Source organism: Lineus longissimus, chromosome 2 (genome assembly GCF_910592395.1).
Source record: "Lineus longissimus chromosome 2, tnLinLong1.2, whole genome shotgun sequence".
In the NCBI taxonomy this organism is placed as follows: Eukaryota; Metazoa; Nemertea; class Pilidiophora; order Heteronemertea; family Lineidae; genus Lineus; species Lineus longissimus.
In genome coordinates, this window is record NC_088309.1 from 18,207,938 (window position 1) to 18,228,542 (window position 20,605).

At 42.3% G+C, this 20,605-nt stretch overlaps 1 protein-coding gene and 2 long non-coding RNA genes across 3 annotated transcripts; 1 reads left to right on the forward strand and 2 right to left on the reverse strand.

Moving 5' to 3' along the window:
- Positions 1 to 865: 865 nt before the first annotated feature.
- On the forward strand, positions 866 to 3,899 carry LOC135483717 (vacuolar protein sorting-associated protein 29). Its single transcript, XM_064764718.1, has 4 exons — positions 866 to 886; positions 1,309 to 1,500; positions 1,865 to 2,100; positions 2,586 to 3,899. The coding sequence occupies exons 1-4, from the start codon at positions 884 to 886 to the stop codon at positions 2,701 to 2,703; spliced, it is 549 nt and encodes a 182-aa protein (XP_064620788.1). The 5' UTR covers positions 866 to 883; the 3' UTR covers positions 2,704 to 3,899.
- A 2,014-nt stretch (positions 3,900 to 5,913) lies between these two features.
- On the reverse strand, positions 5,914 to 8,708 carry LOC135482710 (uncharacterized). Its single transcript, XR_010446266.1, has 2 exons — positions 8,591 to 8,708; positions 5,914 to 6,977 (listed from the first exon to the last, which is right to left on the reverse strand). It is a non-coding gene; the product is annotated as an uncharacterized LOC135482710 (long non-coding RNA).
- A 1,536-nt stretch (positions 8,709 to 10,244) lies between these two features.
- LOC135482709 (uncharacterized) lies at positions 10,245 to 19,892 on the reverse strand. The gene is made up of 2 exons (XR_010446265.1): positions 19,619 to 19,892; positions 10,245 to 13,552 (listed from the first exon to the last, which is right to left on the reverse strand). It is a non-coding gene; the product is annotated as an uncharacterized LOC135482709 (long non-coding RNA).
- Between the last annotated feature and the right edge of the window lie 713 nt (positions 19,893 to 20,605).

Consider the following 20,605-nt stretch of genomic DNA (forward strand, 5'->3'; position numbering starts at 1 on the left):
GGATCACAGGATGTGCTGCTCATGGCAGAGCGGCAGATCTGCAGATATAAGAAGATGAATACTACCTCTAATAAAAGATCTGCAGATATATATATAAGATGATGAATACTGCCTCTGATAAAAGATCTGCAGAGAGAAGAGGAATACTGCCACTAATAAACTGGGTTTTTAAAAAATAACTTGCACTAATCAGCACTCATGATTCTGGCTGAAAAGCCATAATTTTGTCTGCCCTAACACCTTTTGACTAAGATTTGAAATTGATGTGTCCATCTGGCAGATATGTTCCAGATTAGAAAAGATTCAATGAAATCACACTGGGGGGCCTAGGTCTATACACAAGGGGCATCTACACAGTATTGAAAAATTTGTGAGGAGTGCACTTAATATGCATCATAAAATTCATATCTTAGAGTAATCAGACTTGTTACTCTTATGGTCATATGAAATAATGATGATTCTGACAATTACAGACCCATAATCACAACTCGCTCTTGGCAGTAGTCAAGATGAACCATTGCTTTGTGTCAATTACTCAAGATCATGAGATGAATTTTTGTCAGAACACTTGCACGGAATACTCATGAATATCGAGAGGTGGAGTAAAACCACTGGTTATGTCGGGTCAGAGTTAGAAGCAAGAATGGCCTATATTTAATTCTCTCTTTTTCTTTTCTTTCAAGTTTATTTGTTATGCTCAATTACATCTTCCAAATATCAGTAAACGTGCATATGATACCTCAGCGTTACCCGCGTTGGTAAAACTCACGAAGGTGTTACCAAATTACCGAAATGTTTCCCAATTCGGAAATTTCCCGAACGTTTCTTTTACTTCGGGAAGCCTCGGCAATTTCCGTGACGAAAGCGGAAGCAAAAAACCAAAATGGTGAGGAGCCTCCCACAAATTTTGCAATTAGGGCGACGTTTTAGGCTATGATTCTTACTTCAGTCATCAAATCACTTCTTCAATAAGTTGCTCGAATTAGAACATAACTGGGCAAACATCGAAACCGATATTTCGATGAGGATCCATGTGGGCTAGACCGAGAATATCCATTCTTGTGTCATAATTTCCTTTTGAAAATACAGACTACAGAGGATGTCCCAAAAAAAGAACACATGACATAACATTCAATGCAATTTGACATGGGTTTGCCCGTATTCAGTTATTTTGTTTGATGTTTTACTATTCATTTAAGCTTGATTAGACAGTTCTTAGCAAATTGTTACCAATATGAATTCGTCATGATTTTCATCGTCCCAATATTTTCGCAAACCGTCTGTTTTACTTGTCAATTTTTGTTCCAGCTCGTCTTAGTCTTAGGAGATCTTCACATTCCCCACCGGTGCAATGGCATGCCGGCCAAGTTTAAGAAGTTGCTCGTGCCAGGAAAGATCCAGCATATTCTGTGCACTGGTAACCTATGTACCAAGGAGTCCTTTGATTACCTGAAGACGTTAGCCAGTGATGTCCATGTAGTAAGAGGAGACTTTGACGAGGTGAGGGCCGAGAAGTTCAGTTAAGTAGTACAGTCAGTAGAGCATCGCTATTTTAAGGGTTGACCTAAGCACCACCATTTTGGCTAGAACTTGAAATCCTAAAGCCTTCCTAAAACCTGTCAATTGTAGATCATTTTGGGTCCCTACAACTAAGGGACGATCCACTATCACGACCATTACACCTCGCAACTTACACAATTTATTGAGATAGCTGAAGTGCCTATATTTTGCCTTGGGCTTGAATACTTTTTTGGAATCACCACAGTCATTCAAATTCTCAAGTTCGGACTTGTTTGCTAGAGTTTGTGGAATTGTTTCTATATTATCCTAAATCATGCTATGTTTTGTTTTCTCTATTTCACAGAACATAAACTATCCAGAACAAAAAGTTGTCACAGTCGGCCAATTCCGCATTGGTTTGTGCCATGGCCACCAGATGGTGCCCTGGGGCGACACAGAAAGCTTGGCAGTTTTACAGCGACAACTAGACGTTGATATCCTTATTTCCGGACACACACAAAAGTTTGAGGCTTATGAACATGAGAACAAGTTTTACATCAACCCGGGGTCAGCAACAGGAGCGTATAATGCACTTGATAGGTGTGTATATGATTTTCGGGTACTCCTAACTACCAACCAAAGCCGACCTCCCTGACATGTAATTGGCCATCACTTCATATTTGCAAACAACTGCTAAACTTTAATGTTCTAACAGCTAAATCATAAACCATAATACAGTAGACACCTCTACCAGGTGGGCACCTTTGCATTACAGACAGGTCCATTCAGTGCCGATTTGTTCTGAACCATTTTCTATAGTTAAAACCTCTTTAGAGCGGACACTTCTCTACTCCTAATTGCGGACACGGCAATGGTGACTTTTTGGTCAAATCACCTTGCAGTTACAGACAGTAAACAATAACAATGTCTTCTTGTCTATGTAGTCGATTAGGCCTAGCAGGTGAGAAGTTTGAGTAAGTATTGAACATAATTGAATAAGGTCATTTCTCACAACAAAAGCAGTCTCGAAGTTCAGTACCTGAATAAGATGTCTTCGTGTAACCTATAATTGTTCTCTTTTCCAGTGAGGTTAACCCATCATTTGTGCTGCTTGATATCCAATCATCAAATGTCGTTGCCTACGTCTACCAGCTGATTGGCGACGACGTCAAAGTCGAAAGAATAGAGTACAAGAAAAACTGAGAAATTGAAATGAAAAAATTGAGCTATCAAAAGAGACATTTAGACACTAGGAGTCCCATATTAGACTCACATGATGCCGGAGCTCCGTGCCAAATCCTAGGGTGGTGCGTCTTAGTGGGTTTTTTACCTTGGACTTCAGGAATGTGCTTTTAGGATGAATTTCCTTGGGGGAATAAGGGTCATCTACAGTATTAGAACTGTAGACATTTGTTGGCGATACATGTGCATCTGATCTTTGGGTTGTCCTTCTGGGTTAAAAATCAGCAGCCCTGAAGGGGAGTGCTTCTACTTGATAAATTGAGCAATGGTCTGTCGGGTCAGTTGCGTTATCAAGAGGGCGCTGCAAATCTCTATTGGTTGACGAGCCTTGAATAGAAAATTGTACATTTCCTGACAAACGGTTGTAAGAGAAATAACCATGTCCTCCGCTAAGCTTTCTCTGAATGAAATGACAGCCCACCAGATAAAGTACAGTGTAAAGGCTGCTCTCCAAGTTAAAGGCCTACGCCGTTCGTTAAAAATTTGAAATTTGTAATTGAATTTGAATATTTCTTATTGCGTGAATGCACACTAAATATAAGTTCCAGCCTGGCTGTTGTGTAGACAGGTAAACAAATACTGTAAAAACAAATTTCAGCAAATTTGTTTGTGTATTAACTGCACAACTGCATTGTGTTTAACTGCATTTCTATTTTCCTGGACCACCAGTAATTACAAGCGGCCTACCCCTTTAAAATACAAATGTACCTTTGTATCAGTATGTGTATGTTGGGTAAGATATTGTCATGTTATCGATTATAGATGTTGTACATTTTAAGATAATGATTCAGATGTGTTGATTCAACTGAAAATGGAAGTACATTGTATTAACAAGAATTAATAGACCAAACTTTATAAATTCTTGGTAATAATATAATAATCACTAGTCATAAGGTGTATGTCTTTCCTTTAGTTTTAATCCAGCGCATCACAATCTCCAGCGGTGTGTTACATTTACATTACGTTGTGTTACATTTACATTACGTTGTGTTACATTTACATTACGTTGTGTTACATTTACATTACGTTGTGGCTTATAACGGTAGTTAGGTGGTCTCTGAATCAGTGTGTGTCTTTCCTCAACCAACTCGTCATGTCCCTCGATGTCATCAATATTGAATCACTTGGAGAAGTTCAGAATGGATCTGACTGTATAGGCCTCTCTTTGATCAGACCCTGGTTGTGACAAATCCTTTTCTGTAGAGTCCTGTCCTTCCTCGACTGACTGGCCATGGAACTATCTGCCACGAAACTTGTTATAACAATCACTTTATTTACAGAGCTTAGTCTTTTCGTTCTTCATCCAATTGGAAGAATTCTGTCTCTGGCCTGGTTGTGACAATTCCATTCTTTTATAGAACCTAGTTATGTCCTTCCTTGAATCTGGGACATTAATTGTAAGAAGCTTGGATCTACAATTCAATTGTGAAGTAGAACTTTGTCCTTTTTTCTCTAACAATTTGGAAAGTATCTGTAATAAGCCTGGTTGTGATAATTCCGCTTCAGACAGAAATATGTCCTGTCTTTCCTCAAACGACTTGGACGTTATCAGTCGAAAGCCTAATTGTGACAAATACTTTTATTGATAGCATTTTGTCCTGTCCATTTCGTTCATTGATAGAAATTTGTCTTGTCTTTCCTCAAACGACTTGGATGGTGTCTGCCATAAGACTGGTTGTGACAGTGACTTCCTTTGAGCTAATTATGTCCCGCCTTAGTTTTTATCATAAGCCTGATTTTTGACAACAATACCTTTGTTCTTAGATATAACTTTGTCCTGTCTTTCCTTGAGTATCTTGGAAAGCGTCTGTCATAAGCCGGTTGTGACAAGTCGAATACTTCCCTAGAATCTTGCCCTAGTCTGGAACAGGTAACTTTGTCTCGTCTTTCCTTGACAGACGAGGACTGTGATAAGTCTGGTTGTGACAATTTATTTCTTTGATGGAAGATTGACCTGTCCTTCGTAGAACGACTCAGATAGTATCTGTCATGAGCCTTGCTGTGCCAATTCCTCTCTTGGATAGAAATTCACGCCATGTTTTGACCATATAGACTTAGACTGTATCTGCTGGGGCCTGTTGTGACAATTGCTTTTTTGATAGAACGTTGTCCTGCCCTTCCTCGAATGTCTGAGAGCATCAGTCATAGGCATAGTTGTGTCAAATTACTTTTTTGTCCGAAATTTGTCCTGTCTTTCTTGACTATTCTGTTATTCATGATGCTAAGCAAATAGTAATGAGTTCATACTCCTGATGTCATACCCTCGACGACACGTACATTACATACGTATCGGCTACATGTCCCTACATGATTTGGTGACCTGCCCGTCACGCTGGCGTTGTGCGTATTATCCGTGTGGAAACTTTAGGATTAACGTTTATCGCCGGATGACGAAATGGACTGCATAGGAGTCTTACTCTGGTACAAATCAACATGTCCGTGTGCACAATTCACATTTGTTGACCATGGAGTCATTTCTCTAAGAAATACAGGTCGTAGTCCATGTGACACAACATGGTGACAAGTCCAACATCGCGATGATGTCACAAGTATTGCGAGGTTGAAACCGTCGGTGGGGTCCGTGGTGGGTTCATCCTGAACTTCTGGGCAACGCGCGGCAGGAGCATACGACTGACTCTGGTTTTCAATGATGTGGTGGGTTGCGAGTCTAAAACAGTGAACTTCGGGCCGTGTACCCCGCACGGTTGCAGTACACTCCACGCAGTGGATCGGCCTCATCTTGTCGCCCGGGGGAGTACGATCAGGATGATGAGTCCAGGTTGCAGTGGTGTATGTCCTCCTCATTACCTGCAACCTTTGATGACAGGTCGTGATTGTGGCGTCGCATTCTAAAGGATGTCGCAACGTTCATTGGTGATTTAAAGGTCCATGTCTTGTTGGTATTTCCTCCAACACTCCTAAACATGGCATTTTGTGTCACACTCGTCTCCAAGTGCTCTCATCTCAAAATTGCTTTTTGCCACAAAGCTGCCGTTTTCTTTATCTGCGAGAAGGGAGAGGTCAGTCTTTTAAAAAACTTCTTGCATCATCAAAATAAAGCGTTGATGCAGGCATGAGTCGTTTTCGTCACAAGGGGGATTCGGAGTGAGCTGAAGGCATCAAGCAATTTTGAGATGATGCCTATAACCAGATAACACGCCAGGACTGAGATACATTTTTTATTTGTTTAATGGATTTTGTTCTTACAAATAACATATATTAATGCATCGGAAATGCACAAGAATACAAGGCAAAATATAATCGGAAAATCGCAATACACAGATTTTCGAAAATTTTCACTGAAATAGTTTTTGTGTGTTCTGGCCATGGGAGGTCGGGACGGATATCATCAGGTCAGTATATCAAGACTCTCCACGTTTCTTAGTCTACCACTATGGTTATTCCCATTGTAATAATCCTCATAAAGTTGTCTGAAGTCCTCTGTTCGTCCTGAGAGCGAAGCCCTGTCTTCATGAGGAGTGGACGGTGGGATTGGCAAACCGACTTGACGAAATGATGAGCCTAGCACGGGGGAGCGTGGAGTGATTGGGCGGGCAGCGGTATGGCCTTCAGGCACATGGAGACTTGTGTGGGGTCCACGACATTGTGATGAATTGTCACCCAATGTGACCAATTCAAGAGTCTGAGTTGTCTCAACACTGTGTCGGTTTTCTTTTTTCTTCCATCCGACTGTCGTGGCTTGTATAAAAGATGCCATAAAGCCAATTAATCCCAAGACGATGTTCATAATATGAGGCACAATCCTAATTTTGTTTTTAGGCACATCATCATCCGCCGCCGCGCCTATCATTCCTATCAGTATCACAACCATGTAGAATATGGTCATGTTCATGAGACAACTCAGGAGGCTGAGTTGACGGAGATTTGGCTGCGGGAAAATAGTGAATAAGATCCCAAGGACACTTGAGACGATGAAGAAAACGGGGCACCAGAATCCCGCGGCGACATTGGCCAGGAAGAAGTTGTAGACAACCATGCATATTGCATTGATTATTATTGAAAGGGACACTGGAATTTGCACTGTCGCGGCGACGAAATGTACCAATCTGTCGGTTTGGGACCGCGTGAACTTATGTCCGTCCTCTCCTTGCGTCGCCGACGGATTAACCATGATCAACAGTGAGCGACATGTAGCATTCAACGGGGCTACGAAGTACTGCATGTGCTTCAACTAGCAGCAGCTGATGGTGTCACGGATCAACATTGGCTGTAACCTGAAAAAAGCCAAAATATGATATATATGTAGTTACACACATGCTACAAGGTATCATGGTACAATACAATTTGATATTTATTCCGCGCCTCTCAAGAAAACATACCCTTCCCCAATTTTTTTCACAGTGTGGTCTTGCTATTCTGGTCCCTGTCAGGCCGATGCCTTCCCACATTCGCATTTCAGAAGAACACTTATACGGGCAGGAAACCCCTACAGTAACCCGCCAGCCGGTGTAGCAGAAAAGTGTCCTCCCATGTATGTGTTGACGGATTATTGTATGTTTGTATAGACACCCATAACTTTCAATAAGTCCGAGGTTAAAGGCGTATAAGAATAGTTTGACCCGGGGCACATCTTCGGACGGAGAGGTTGCACATACCGTCCGCCTCCTCATCCGACATCAGAACCGAGGTTGAATTACAGAATCAAGTATTTTTAATTCCAAATGGGACCTGAGCATAAGACGTATGCAATAAAGTCGTCTGGCGGTCACGGCTCGGACATCTTGACCCTCAATGTATTGAAATTACTCAGCTTCCAGACACTCCGGACGCAGCAACATAGTCGGTAGGAGTTGAAACAGGGTACCATCCCTGAAACTACACTCCCGAGCGGGCAGTCCATTATTCATCCTATTCGTTTGAGCACCACGGGTGGCACTACCTGCCACTGCATGACAGACTATCCTATTCGTGGCCGATCCAATGCGTCCGGAGTGTTTTCCACGCCTCTTCATAAGAGTTTGTCGCAAGAGCCTGCATGAGAGATTGACAATAATTCCAGTTTTTCACACCTTTCTATCAAGGACGTATAGGCATACCGAGCGAATGGAATGAGATCGCCCCGGGAGATTACTTTCATCATTTTGTTATAGCTGGGATCATGGTATCGGTCCGGAATTGGGCAGTTATTGGGTGATATGAATAAAGACTAGCAAATGCTTTTATCTAAATCTCCATGTACATTTACACTAGGGCTTTCTGTACAAAACTGGAGTAAAAGTATTTGGTAGTCTTTATTCATATCAACCATTGAATTTGATCTCTTTATTTAATCAGGACAGTTTCAACGCTCAGATTTGTAGATCCCAATTGCGATTACTCTGCATCTCAAGCAAAATTTGACGCCTGGACAAATATGCCTCCTGCCCTGGAAAGTCATGAATTACCAAAAGGGAAAAATTGCCTTTCAGCATGGTCATCAGTGGTCGTTGAACCCATCTGGTAAATCAGATCATGGGCACTTCCGCTTCCAGGCTCTGTTGATGGGGTAGATTAGTGGGAAAAATGTCATGTTCACTGACAACGTCCGTTTACTACACTCCGGACGCAGTGGACCGGCCTCGTCTTGTCGCCCGGTATAGGAAGGAAGATCAGGATGACGAAGTGGACTGCATCGGAGTCTACCGTTTACGGACACACAGTGCACATCCATATCTAATTACTGTTAACACTCCTCTACCATGCTCAGCTCTTCAGATATCGGAAGACTCGTCTTCGCATACAAAGCTGGGATGTGGACCACCAGGCTGGTCTTGACCTGAGGTGCGGTAATCCCCCCCGCCCGCCAGAACCAAATTTCATGTGCAATATCCTGATAAAAATAGCCTACCTTAGCTTTGGTATGCGCGTTTAAATTCCTGCTTGACTTATGCCAATCACTGTTCACCACACAGTCAGTGTATACGGGCAACACCCACCGCTGCAATGGCGCGGTCATGACGACAGCATTGATCCACATACACCTGTGGTTTAAGTGCGAACCGTCGTTACCATGGCAATTGATAAGCGTACAAAGTAGGTAAGACGGACTTGTGAAGCGGAAAACTGCTCTAATCGATAGTAGAGCGAAAATGATAGCATTATTATCGTCCCCCACGATGGAATATGCTCATGCCAAATATCAGGACAGCTGTCCGCACTTGGATACGCCAAGTGATCATTCTTACTGCTGTGTCATCGACGCAACAAAAACTGAAGTTTGCTGTTGCCACCATAGCCCGAAGACAAACAGAGACAAAGTCACAATCTATTGCCTCTTTTATTCAATTCAACGGTGCACAACTGGTAGGCCAACAAGCAGCGTAGAACATCCGGTTATGTTTCCCCCACCGTGCCCATACTGAACTTCCAGCGGTATTGCCTCCGCAGCCACGGCGCATATTGACGCACGTTGTCTGGAAGCTGAGCAATGTCAATACATTGCGGGTCAAAGGTACCGATAGTTTTGAGACAGTGTCCATGGCCAACGAAGACAATAATGTACGTGATGTACTTACCTGGAAACCACGTTTGACAGCAACTGATACGCGGGTTCGTTATTACACCCGACCCGGTCCCGACGACAAAGGCTGCTGGTCAAAATGGCTATACAAGTCACATCAAACTGCTTGTAATGTAGGACTTTGGTAGGTTAACCGATTCGTAGGATAAGTAGGTTGTATTGCCTCACGAAGGCCGATAAATTCGATTAGTGAGGAATAAATTACCCGAGTATAGATGTATTAAACAACCGGCAGCTCTCAAACTAACTAGGGCAGTGTCACAACCTACATGTACTTGAAATGGTTATACCGGGTAAACACAGCATGGATGTGATATGGGTCGGGTAGAGTCATATGCAGTCCATTTCGTCATCCTGATAGTCTTTCTTCAGGCGACAAGACCTTGCCTGTCACTGAGTCCGGACTTTAGGGTACGGCGGCAAGGGGACTGGACGTGCACTGCCAATCTGATGGCTAACTTTTGGTTTGGAGAGCAGAGGGGTGTTAGCAGAGCATGCAGGCCCTTGGCAGTGGTGGAAGGCGGTTCATCATCTCCATTACCTCGGCGACTCGTAGGCCGTTTAGTCTCGGTTCAATATCCCGGGTTAATCCATTTTCTCATCCCTGAGACAGAGTATAGGGCATCAATCAGGATATCGAGGGGGCTAGCAAGCTAGCAAGACACAATCGAGACAGGGTCACAACCTGGTGTCTCTCGGCGCGCTCCATCTAACTTTATATATTCAGACGCTCTTGAGGGAGATAGTACCACTTCATCGTAAAATAGGGACAGCTACCTCAAACGGTGCACACACAGCAGCAGAGATGATGGCCACCGCCCCTTTATTTATATTGATGACGTCGATCCGTCACTGCTTGAAATAGCCACCATTGCCTCCGAATGGCGTCGACTACAGGTCATTTCACTATTATAAGATTTTCAGGGCGTCTCGTCCCACCAAAGACTAGCTGTGACAGGGTTAAAATGATACATCAGAACACTTGAGGTTGAACGTGTTTTATTGTAAACGACATCATGTCTTGGTAATTTTATCTCCCAAGTGAGAAAGAATCTGTGGCTTTGGCCGTAATGCGCGATCGCTATCTATGTACAGTGGCTTATACAACATGGAAGCTATTACAGGCAGAGAGAGTATGCTTGAAGACTATGTCTGCTTTGGAGAGTGCTGAAATGCAAACCCCCTACAAACTCGCACAGTGCCGGAATTAAAAAAGGAACGAAATTAGCGTCTCTAGGGTCAAGATTGAAACCCTTAATGGTTTTTGAGATTCCGAGGAACCTCTGAGGATTTTACTCTCCTCTACGGGTGGATATTTGTGTTGACCGAAAAACCATTTAAAAGGTTTATCAAAAGCTCTAAAACCTCTAGCCTACTTCTTAGAGAGACGTAATCAAAGTGGGCCAGGCACTGTTCTACATTCTAATTAGAGAAGAAATGTATGAGGTGCCGGCCTCATGAGATCGACCAGTTTTGTGTTCTAAACGAAATTGAGTTTCGTTCTGACCTGAGTAGCCCAGTTTTCTGAGAGTGACGCCGAAAACATTTTTTTCCTCGTCATGTCCCCTTTAGAGGAAAAGGCCAAGACTCAAAAATGCTAAAAGCTTCACTGAATAGACTAGTACATAAGGTACAGATAATTTCATTCTGCAAAATACAACGTTTAATACTTTTTTTTCTTCTAAGTTTGCCATTATCTGACTGTCATATTGATAACGTCACTATTATTGTTACTGTCACTGATCTCGTGACCATTGTCCTGATTGTCCACAAGAGGGGTATCGGCACATTCGGTGTCCTCGCAGGAATTCCGTAACTGGTTCGTATTGTTGTTGTCGTTATGTATTAAGTGCTGCTGGGGATTCAGTGGCAGCCTAGCCTCTAATTCATCCTCTCCTCCGTCGCTTTCGATTTCATGTGCGTGTTCATCATGGCTCGCAATGTCCGAGTAGGCAGGGGGAGGATCGGTGGTGTTGTGCACGGTCTGGTTTGCGACTATCTCATCGTATGGAGGAGGGGGCGTGGAGGCCGGTCGCCGGTCAAAAGCAATGACGTCGACGCTGGTGAGTGGTGCGTCTAGGTAGACAGTCCCGTCCGGGCTGACTGGAAGCATCACCTGGAGTTGGGTGGGGTAATCCTGAACAGTGAGATCAGACGGATGAGCCGAGAGATGACACATACAGAAACGGCCGTCATGATGGTTCTCTACGCTAGGCGGAGGTGCGCTCACCTCGTAAGCATCATACCTCCGCGGATAGTTCTGGCAAAATAATGGCTTCAGACCAACAGATTTTGCTTGCATCATCGCGCAACATATATTGACCAGGCCGAATAACGTATATGCCATATGCGCGAGTAATAATGTCAACGGATAACGGCGTTTATGATCTAGCAAAAACCCAAATGTCCCTAACATTACCATACCAAAACCATAAAAAGTTCCGATATTGATAAAAGAGAGTGCGTGGCTACATTGTCTGAATCGCAACGTAGGAGTCTTGCTGCATTTCAGTCCAATTGCCCCGCAGACCAAGGAGCTGGCTGCGCAGAGGTAGGCGATGCCTGTCGCGTGTCCCCAGGCTTCTAAGATGGTCATGGCCATGGCGTCCCCAAGGATGAAGATACTAGTGGAGACCTGCACCAGGCCAGCATAATGCTGTACCTTGCGATTGTTGTCATTCATTTCATCAGACTAATAGTAATACTATATATATATATATATATATGCTATCACATTAAGAATAAAGTCCTCAAACTCTAACGTCCCCAAGATGCCCTTTAATACTGGTACTCTAATAATATCTTTCATCTACCAGATAATGTCTTTGGTTTAGAATGCACCACATGTTATAACGCTGAACCTTCCATTTAGCAAATAGTCTGTCGTCGAACTATTTTGCTACAAAGATCTAAATATACAGAGGATGAATCCAAATCCTGAAATGACGGTGGGTTTCTTTAGTCACATCCTGTATACAAGACAGTATGGGTTAGCGTCAAAATATTCATGGCTGTGTTAGCATCAAAACCGATTGGAGATGTTAGTGCTTTCTGGAATGTGGCAATGAATATTATTACGTGTATCCCGAAACCACTGGAAGAATATCACCATGTACCATCCTCACTCATAGACATTGCTCGGCGCGTATCCATGAAAGAATTCAGTCACTTCAAACGACCGGGAAAGGATTCGCAAGGCAAGCCGAAAAAGCAAACCGATCAATACGATTTATTAGCTTAAACGTTCCACCCATTTGCGTTCATTACTGCCACAAATCAGACAAATCCAGTATTTAATTGCTTCCTGCGAAATGCCAAATGTTTATCCGGTAAATCTGTCTCCGCCTGTCGTATACCATGTCAGTGTTGAGATAGCGATAGAAACATCTGAATTCAAGCAATCACGAAACTGTCCTTCAACGTTCTGTTTTATCAATCCGTAGCAGCCATTTGAAGGATTATGCCACTTAAAACGATCGAAGACGCCATTAGCTTCGGAAAGGTCACGCGAAACAGCAAATTAGATGAATTCAGTGTTGCTTCCTAATGGAATTCAAGACTTTATCCATTAAAGTATTCTCTGTTTCTGGCTTCAAACCGTGTCTGTTTGGGCTATATGATAACTGGAATTCTAGCTATTAGCATTCGAAACACATACACACCATCATTAATTGATTTATACTGTACGTCTGGATGTATAAGAAGACGAGATCCAGCTGTTTAAGTATGCCAAGTCTGCAATATTCCTGGATGTTGGGCATGATGGTTTATCTTATGGCAAGGCAGCTGAACTGAATCCCCTCGACAGTCATAGGACTTTATGGTACCGTGAATAATGTAAGCCATCAAAAGTCCTTCGGTTAAAAAAACCCTTTGTCACTTTGATTAGTATCTATACATCCTCTCAACGTTCAGGGATTGTGGCACAGTTGTGGGAGACTTCCGGTCGTCTCGTCCAATCGGCTAAATTCTGTCGTCATCAGAAATGATCCAATCAAACTGTTGTGTTTTTAGTTGACTTCCGGTAAATTTTCTGGTTCGAAAATGGGCAAACTAATGTCTGCTTCTTGGCCATTTATGCTCAGACCACGTATTTGCACGAAGGTTTCCATCAGATACAAAAAAACTCTCAGCTGACTATCCATGTCGTAACGAGCTCTCACGCAATCATTGCTAATCAAAGCCACTTGTCTCTTCTTTGACAGCAACGCTCTCCACTCCCACGCTCTTGCAAATCGCTGCGATACGTTGCTACTCCACGTCACCAGTCGCCAAGATTGCCAGTTCAATCTGAAATGTAACGTCGGTATTGATTAACGAGAAGCTACTATTTGGGTGAAAGGCTTAGGTTGGAGGGTCCCTTGGCGATATTGTCGCTGTGGCTGCCTAATGTCCTGGAACTGGAGATGTGCTGCAATGGAATGACAAATAGACACATGTAACGTGTAAGACAAAAGTGTAAGAGATAAGAGGGATTCGTGCTTGAGCTGGAGAAGAAGAAGGCGGAGGAGGACTTACCTACTATACTTAACTGAGGTGCCGTATGATGCCGCAGGCTGTGAGGGCCGGGCAATTTGTATGAAACTGCTAGTTTACGATGGCAGAAACATTTCTAATGGCGTTTAAAATTTAATGAATTCTAAGATAAAAGCAGCAAACGGAAAATTAATCTACAATATATCCTGTTTGATTAATGGAGTCCTCATATCTAGCAACTCGCTCCCAACCAATCTTGAAATCAGTCCGATTATTAGACGTATGCTCAGCATGGTACTGGTTATAATACACACCAGACGCAGTGGTCTTGGCGCGGACCAGCTATATATGAAGGACAATCAGGATGACGAAAATGACTGCATACGGTAATTATAATGGTTCAGCCAAATATTCTCCTTTCAACATAACATCCTACCGCAAATAAGACGAGCGCACTGCAAAAATCATTGTTGGTCTTGCCGCCAATTATAGCTTGGAAACATGGTATTATCCAGCGAAGCAATCGACCGCTATGCTGAAGTGGTCAAGTCATGATTGTCATTGTAGCAACTGTCATTTTCGTATGCTGTGAACGAGAGTAATGTTGTATAATGCCAAGATGAGAATATTATGTAAAGGGTAAGTACTCTACTAAGTGCTGTACATGCATAATTCTGAGATGAGCATCTAAGTAAAGATTTAGTGATGTATGCTGAAATGAGATGTAAGATATGTAAAGATTTAGTAGCTGTGGAGTATAGTAAGTGATTTATGATACTAAGATGAGCATCTATGTAAAGCTTTAGTGGCTGTGTACACTTGTAAGTAATGTATGATATTTAAGATGAGCATTTAGTTGCTGTGAACACTTGTAAGTGATGTATGATACTGAGATGAGCATGAACATTATCCTGAATGAATAGATAACAGGATAATAGAGAAAAAAAAGAGAAAAAAAAATGTGGCAGATTCACCGGGAGTCGAACCCTCAACCAGCCGAACCGCGGTCTAACACTCTAAGCGCTACACCGTCAATGTTTTCATGTTCACGTGGGGATTTTATTTGCCTGTTATCAACGAGCCAGGTGATGCATGACCAGATGACATCCCTCTAATACCATTCAAGTCGTCGCCATATTGAAAACGCGCCGCAATTGTGACTAGTTCGCGCAGGTGGCAGAGTGATTTGCCGAAATAGTTCCAAGTAATCTTATATTTCGATATTTGTACAGATTTTTCGCAATATATCCTATTTATATACCTCAGTGATATAAAATATAATGCTTGCAGTTGATTTTACGTTTGAATGACCTTTTTGAAAAAGTTTTTAGAATCGAGGTCAACAGGGTCAAAAGAAATAGTTTTTGGCGCCAATGATGTCAGAGACATGGCGGATTTGTTCTAAAGTTCGAGTCGATTCTCTTGGAATCCATTCGATGCGCACTGTGCCGGCTGTGATTTGAAGGGACAAATTAGGTTTGGGATCTAGGTAACCAAGATGACTAGTGCTCGGATTCCCTTCCGTGCAACTCCTCATTCTGTAGCATACTTATTCTCGCTAATAATGATTTGCAAGTGTTGTAAGGTGGTTTGGATATGTCTTGCAAATCTAAGGCCAACAGTTAGCCTATATTCTGTTTGGGTGAGATCTTTATTGCAGTTGGTGATTTTGTAAAGGTTCACCGTCTGCCCGTTTTCAATGGTCATCTCTTGAATCAAAATGACACACTCCACTGCCGTAGGACTACTGGTACTCCAGTAAATATATGTGAACGAACGGCGAGCCCCTTTAAACATCCTTAGGCAGCAGTGGTTTTCAATCTATACTCCCCCTCTCGATATGACGAAGGAGTATAAAAAGCCTGAATCTCAGGATGCCCTTTAACTAATTCTGATTGGAGGAGTCACGGTCTGACAGAAATACTTTTCCACCACATATGTAGCCTCGAGAAACCTTGCTGCTGATGCGAATCATCTTAGGAAGTACTCGAACGCACGGAATCAGTGCGTGCTGCAGTTTGAAAATGTTTTTTTTCAGTGGTTTTCTTCAAAACATGATAATGATAATGATAATAATGAAAATAACAACGTGAACATGAATGAATAGATAACAAGATAATCAAGAAAAAAGAGAAAAAAATGTGGCAGATTCACCGGGAGTCACCCGTGACCAGCCGAACCACGCAAACAAAACAAAAAGGTCCTTCTAAGGACCAAAAAAGGCCTTTCTTAAGGCCACCCCAAATATTCAAAAAGAGATCAATCGTACCGATGCAAGCTTGTAGTAGTACGGGCTGTTGTCACTATAAAATTTGAATTTCCCGCTGCGCTGATTGAAGCGCTCTCTGTTATCCATTTGGAACAAATTTCCCGCTGATTAAAGCGCTCTCTTTCATCCATTTGAGAATTATTTTTTGAATTTCTCGCCTAGAATCTATTTTTAGACGAAAATCCTCCACGAATCCTCCTCAATCGGGAACATAAACAACATGCCTTACTTCTTATGATACTAAGATGAGCATTTAGTTGCTGTGAACACTTGTAAGTGATGTATGATACTGAGATGAGCATTTAGGGGCTGTGAACACTTGTAAGTGATGTATGATACTGAGATGAGCATCTATGTTAAGATTTAGTGGCTGTGAACACTTGTAAGTGTTGTATAATGTTAAGATGGGCACGATGCAATACTAAGTGCACCACGTGAAGAGTAAAAACGGACAACACTAAAATATCTGTGTCGGCCTACTGGAGATACGGCTGTTAAATTCTCATATCATCACAGAGGGGTATATAGTTGGCAGAAATCAATAACTGTCGTTTAGATCTGACGAGATATTCGCCTGCTGTTAGCAAACAGTCTTCTCATCATCTCGTGCAAGCATTTCGTAACGCTAATATCATGTTTGTATTGGGGACGAACTCTTGTGGATACAATTATGTATCCCATAAAAACAACGTGGTGGATGGTATGCGTAATGAGCTGACGCAAGCTACATTGGCGAATATTTCAAAGCGGATAAGAAGCGTACATGTATGTTTCTGCATCGGAGCACCGGAGTGTGCGGCGCAAAAAGATCTCGTCAACTATTTTCTTCGCGCAATCCGACGAAAAATGACTAATTTCCGTAGAAGGTCGGCCTCCCGACCACCATGAGGCTTTTTCCGCTGCCGCCGCGGGAAAACTCATAAACTCCGCACAGTATACCCGCTTAGCGCGGTCGGTTGAAGTCGCAAACGCCGACTGCACCTGTCTATATAGGGCAACACTCGGCACTAAGACCGAGCTGAGTAACATGTGCGAAGGGAGGAGCATAACGACTGACCCTGGTATCGATTTTTAGTTGATATACGTAAGGCAGTAGGGAGTTTTCGCAAAGCCCCCGAAACGGCATTGCGAACGCCTATCTCATTGTTTTACCTCCTGATAACGACATCGAACATGGGATATGCGTCCACTTTGACGTTTAGGGGGCTTGGCGAATAATCCCAAATATATAAGGAATCCCTGATGGTTCTTTTCGAAAAATCTTTCCGCAAACACACGAGTATGTCGCATAACATACGAGTATGTAATCATATTCAAATGTTTATGATTGTTTCTCTTGTCGCGTGCTGGACTGATAACCGAGGTCATTGGCCGGCACGGAAAGCAGTCGATAACAGCGGCTTATTGATATAGAGCCACTGGATATACAGAATATATTGGGAGCTATGCAATGTGTCATTCACCAGATGCCATCCGTCATTGCCCCTCCAACTAAAGCGGGCGATTGTAGTTGCATTTCCATTTGTTAAAGGGACAACTTTGGCGTGGGATTTAGGTGACCAAAAGGATCGCCACCATAGAGCACCCCACTAATTGCTGATCTCTAATAATGATTTTCTCATTGTTGTGGGGTGGTTTTTGACATGGCTTGCAAATTCCTGATTTTTATAGGCCAATTGTTTAATATGTTGTGGTGCAGTCGATTCAGTGCAGGTCGATGATTTGTCAATGAATCTGTTTGGGGAAGTCACGGTCCTACTGGAAGCTATTTTGCATGAAAAACATATATTTGCCAAGAGGCATGGTATAGGCCAATATAATCGTCCATAGTAAAAGCATAGCTCATCAGAGTCTATTTAAATGGCACTAGAGCCATGTGAGTGTGAGTGAACTTGGTGTTAGCTAACGCCAGCGTTTGTGAAAAACATTTCTTGTAACCGGACCCAGATCTAATAAAGCTTATAGTTTGAAGAAATTCAATCTTGCGTATCGAACTCTGCGTTCGCAACATGCATGGTAGCGATGTTTCCTGTTTGTCGAGGGTCATACCGGATATCACTCCCTCCATCTATCACTGTAACCCATGGCAACCGATTTTGATGACAAGATTATTTGCAAGTCACTCTGACGGATAATCAGATATGCATAGCTGAATTTGTTTTTACTTTTCTTGGACCAACTCACTTGCAATGTTTATTATAGGGATCAGTCTATGTAGTCACCAGATTGCTGTCACATTTAATATATCAACATTAGATTAGGGGTAAGGCTGTTCAGCTGTCTCACTTACCATAACAGAGAAAATGAAGCTGTCACTCGGCATATATACCATCACTTACCATAACTGAGAAGCTGTCACTCGGCATATATACCACCACTTACCATAACTGAGAAAATGAAGCTGTCACTCGGCATATATACCACATTAACTGATTGACAGTATTCTATTCAGGAGGGTACGAGGATAGATGAAATTAGGCTCAACATTAACCATTACCTCGTAGCACTATAGGTTAAGGATTTTTCTATGTAGAATATGTCACATTTGCCATATAAATGATCAACATTAGATTAGGGGTAAGGCTGTTCAGCTGTCTCACTTACCATAACTGAGAAAATGAAGCTGTCACTCGGCATATATACCATCACTTACCATCATAACTGAGAAAATGAAGCTGTCACTCGGCATATATACCATCACTTACCATAACTGAGAAAATGAAGCTGTCACTCGGCATATATACCATCACTTACCATCATAACTGAGAAAATGAAGCTGTCACTCGGCATATATACCATCACTTACCATAACTGAGAAAATGAAGCTGTCACTCGGCATATATACCATCACTTACCATCATAACTGAGAAAATGAAGCTGTCACTCGACATATATACCATCACTTACCATAACTGAGAAAATGAAGCTGTCACTCGGCATATATACCATCACTTACCATAACTGAGAAAATGAAGCTGTCACTCGGCATATATACCACATTAACTGATTGACAGTATTCTATTCAGGAGGGTACGAGGATAGATGAAATTAGGCTCAACATTAACCATTTACTCGTAGCACTATAGGTTAGGGATTTTTCTGTAGAATATGTCACATTTACCGTATTAACCGATTAAGAGCCGCGGATCTCACTATATAACTGTCACCAGGCCACCTCCCATATAACTGAGTTGCAGTATACGGTCTTACTATTCAGCTGCCACACTGACCATTACTGAATAAGCTGATGTCATATTTACAAGACGTTCCAACTATCAACAGTAGGTCAAACAATGTCAAAGGGATTCTTTGATGTAGAAACTGTCACATTTATATATCGTGTTAACTGATCAACAGTACGGTCCTTCTATCAGCTGACACGCTGGCCATAAGTGGTACAATAACTGATAAACAGTTGTAGGTTAGGGCCCCTACTTTGCAGTGGCTGTATCACATTTGGCAATGTAACTGAGTGATTAACTGAGTAGGTTAGGGATCATTTAGTGTAGAAACTGTTGCATTTATCATAGGTGACTGATGAGCATTAATTGGGAGTTCATTTCCAAGGTTCACAAACTAAAACGGCAACTTTACAGTAAAATGTCGCTTACCTTAGCCGAAACGAATATTCCCTTGTTACGACCCATAATCATTCAACGACACGACACTCACATTATCCATTGCTACTATCACTCCACAGAGAAACAACGTTCTACCTTATCGACAGCCAGCAACAACAAGCAATCGACAAGCTAGCCTAATATCTAGACGCGGAACTCTACAAATCGATGATAATGATAAAGCAAGCAGCAGTTAGCTGGGAAACCTTCCCTTCATATGGAGTACGAGGAAAAATACTGAGTGTCACTCAGGATGGGAACTATTCTCGAGGGAGGTACGGCAGCGGTAATATCAGTCTAAGAGAATAAAAAGTCAGTCATATCTCATGGGTGCCATCTATAAACGTGCTAGCTTTTCTTTCCTTGTGGTGGTAGAATAAAAAATCAGTATATCATGGAAACCATCCCCATAAACAAAGTAGCTTTTCTCTCCTAGGAGGCAGTCGTAGAATCAACAAGCAATATATTATGGGAACCATCAATAGATGTAGCTTTCTTCTCCTTGTGGTGGTTGAATAAAAATGCAGTACACCATGAGAACCATCCAAAAACGCGGTGGTGGTAGAATAAAAAAACAGTACACCATGGGAACCATCCAAAAGCGAGGTGGTGGTAGAATAAAAAAACAGTACACCATGGGAACCATCCATAAACGAGGTGGTGGTAGAATAAAAAAATAGTACACCATGGGAACCATCCATAAACGAGGTAGTTTTCTTTTCCTTGTGGTGGTAGAATAAAAAATCAGTATTTCATGGGAACCATCCATAAACAAAGTAGCTTTCCTCTCCTTGGAGGCAGTCGTAGAATCGAAAAGCAATATATTATGGGAACCATCAATAAATCAGGCAGCTTTCTTCTCCTTGTGGTGGTTGAATAAAAAAGCAGTACACCATTGGAACCATCCAAAAGCGAGGTGGTGGCAGAATAAAAAAACAGTACACCATGGGAACTATCCAAAAGCGAGGTGGTGGTAGA

What these genes read in the sequence shown, in the direction of transcription:
- LOC135483717 (XM_064764718.1), top strand. An exon ending in TAAGAGGAGACTTTGACGAG is followed by an intron (nt 1,501 to 1,864) that starts GTGAGGGCCGAG and finishes TCTATTTCACAG; the next exon opens with AACATAAACTATCCAGAACA. An exon ending in GCGTATAATGCACTTGATAG is followed by an intron (nt 2,101 to 2,585) that starts GTGTGTATATGA and finishes TCTCTTTTCCAG; the next exon opens with TGAGGTTAACCCATCATTTG.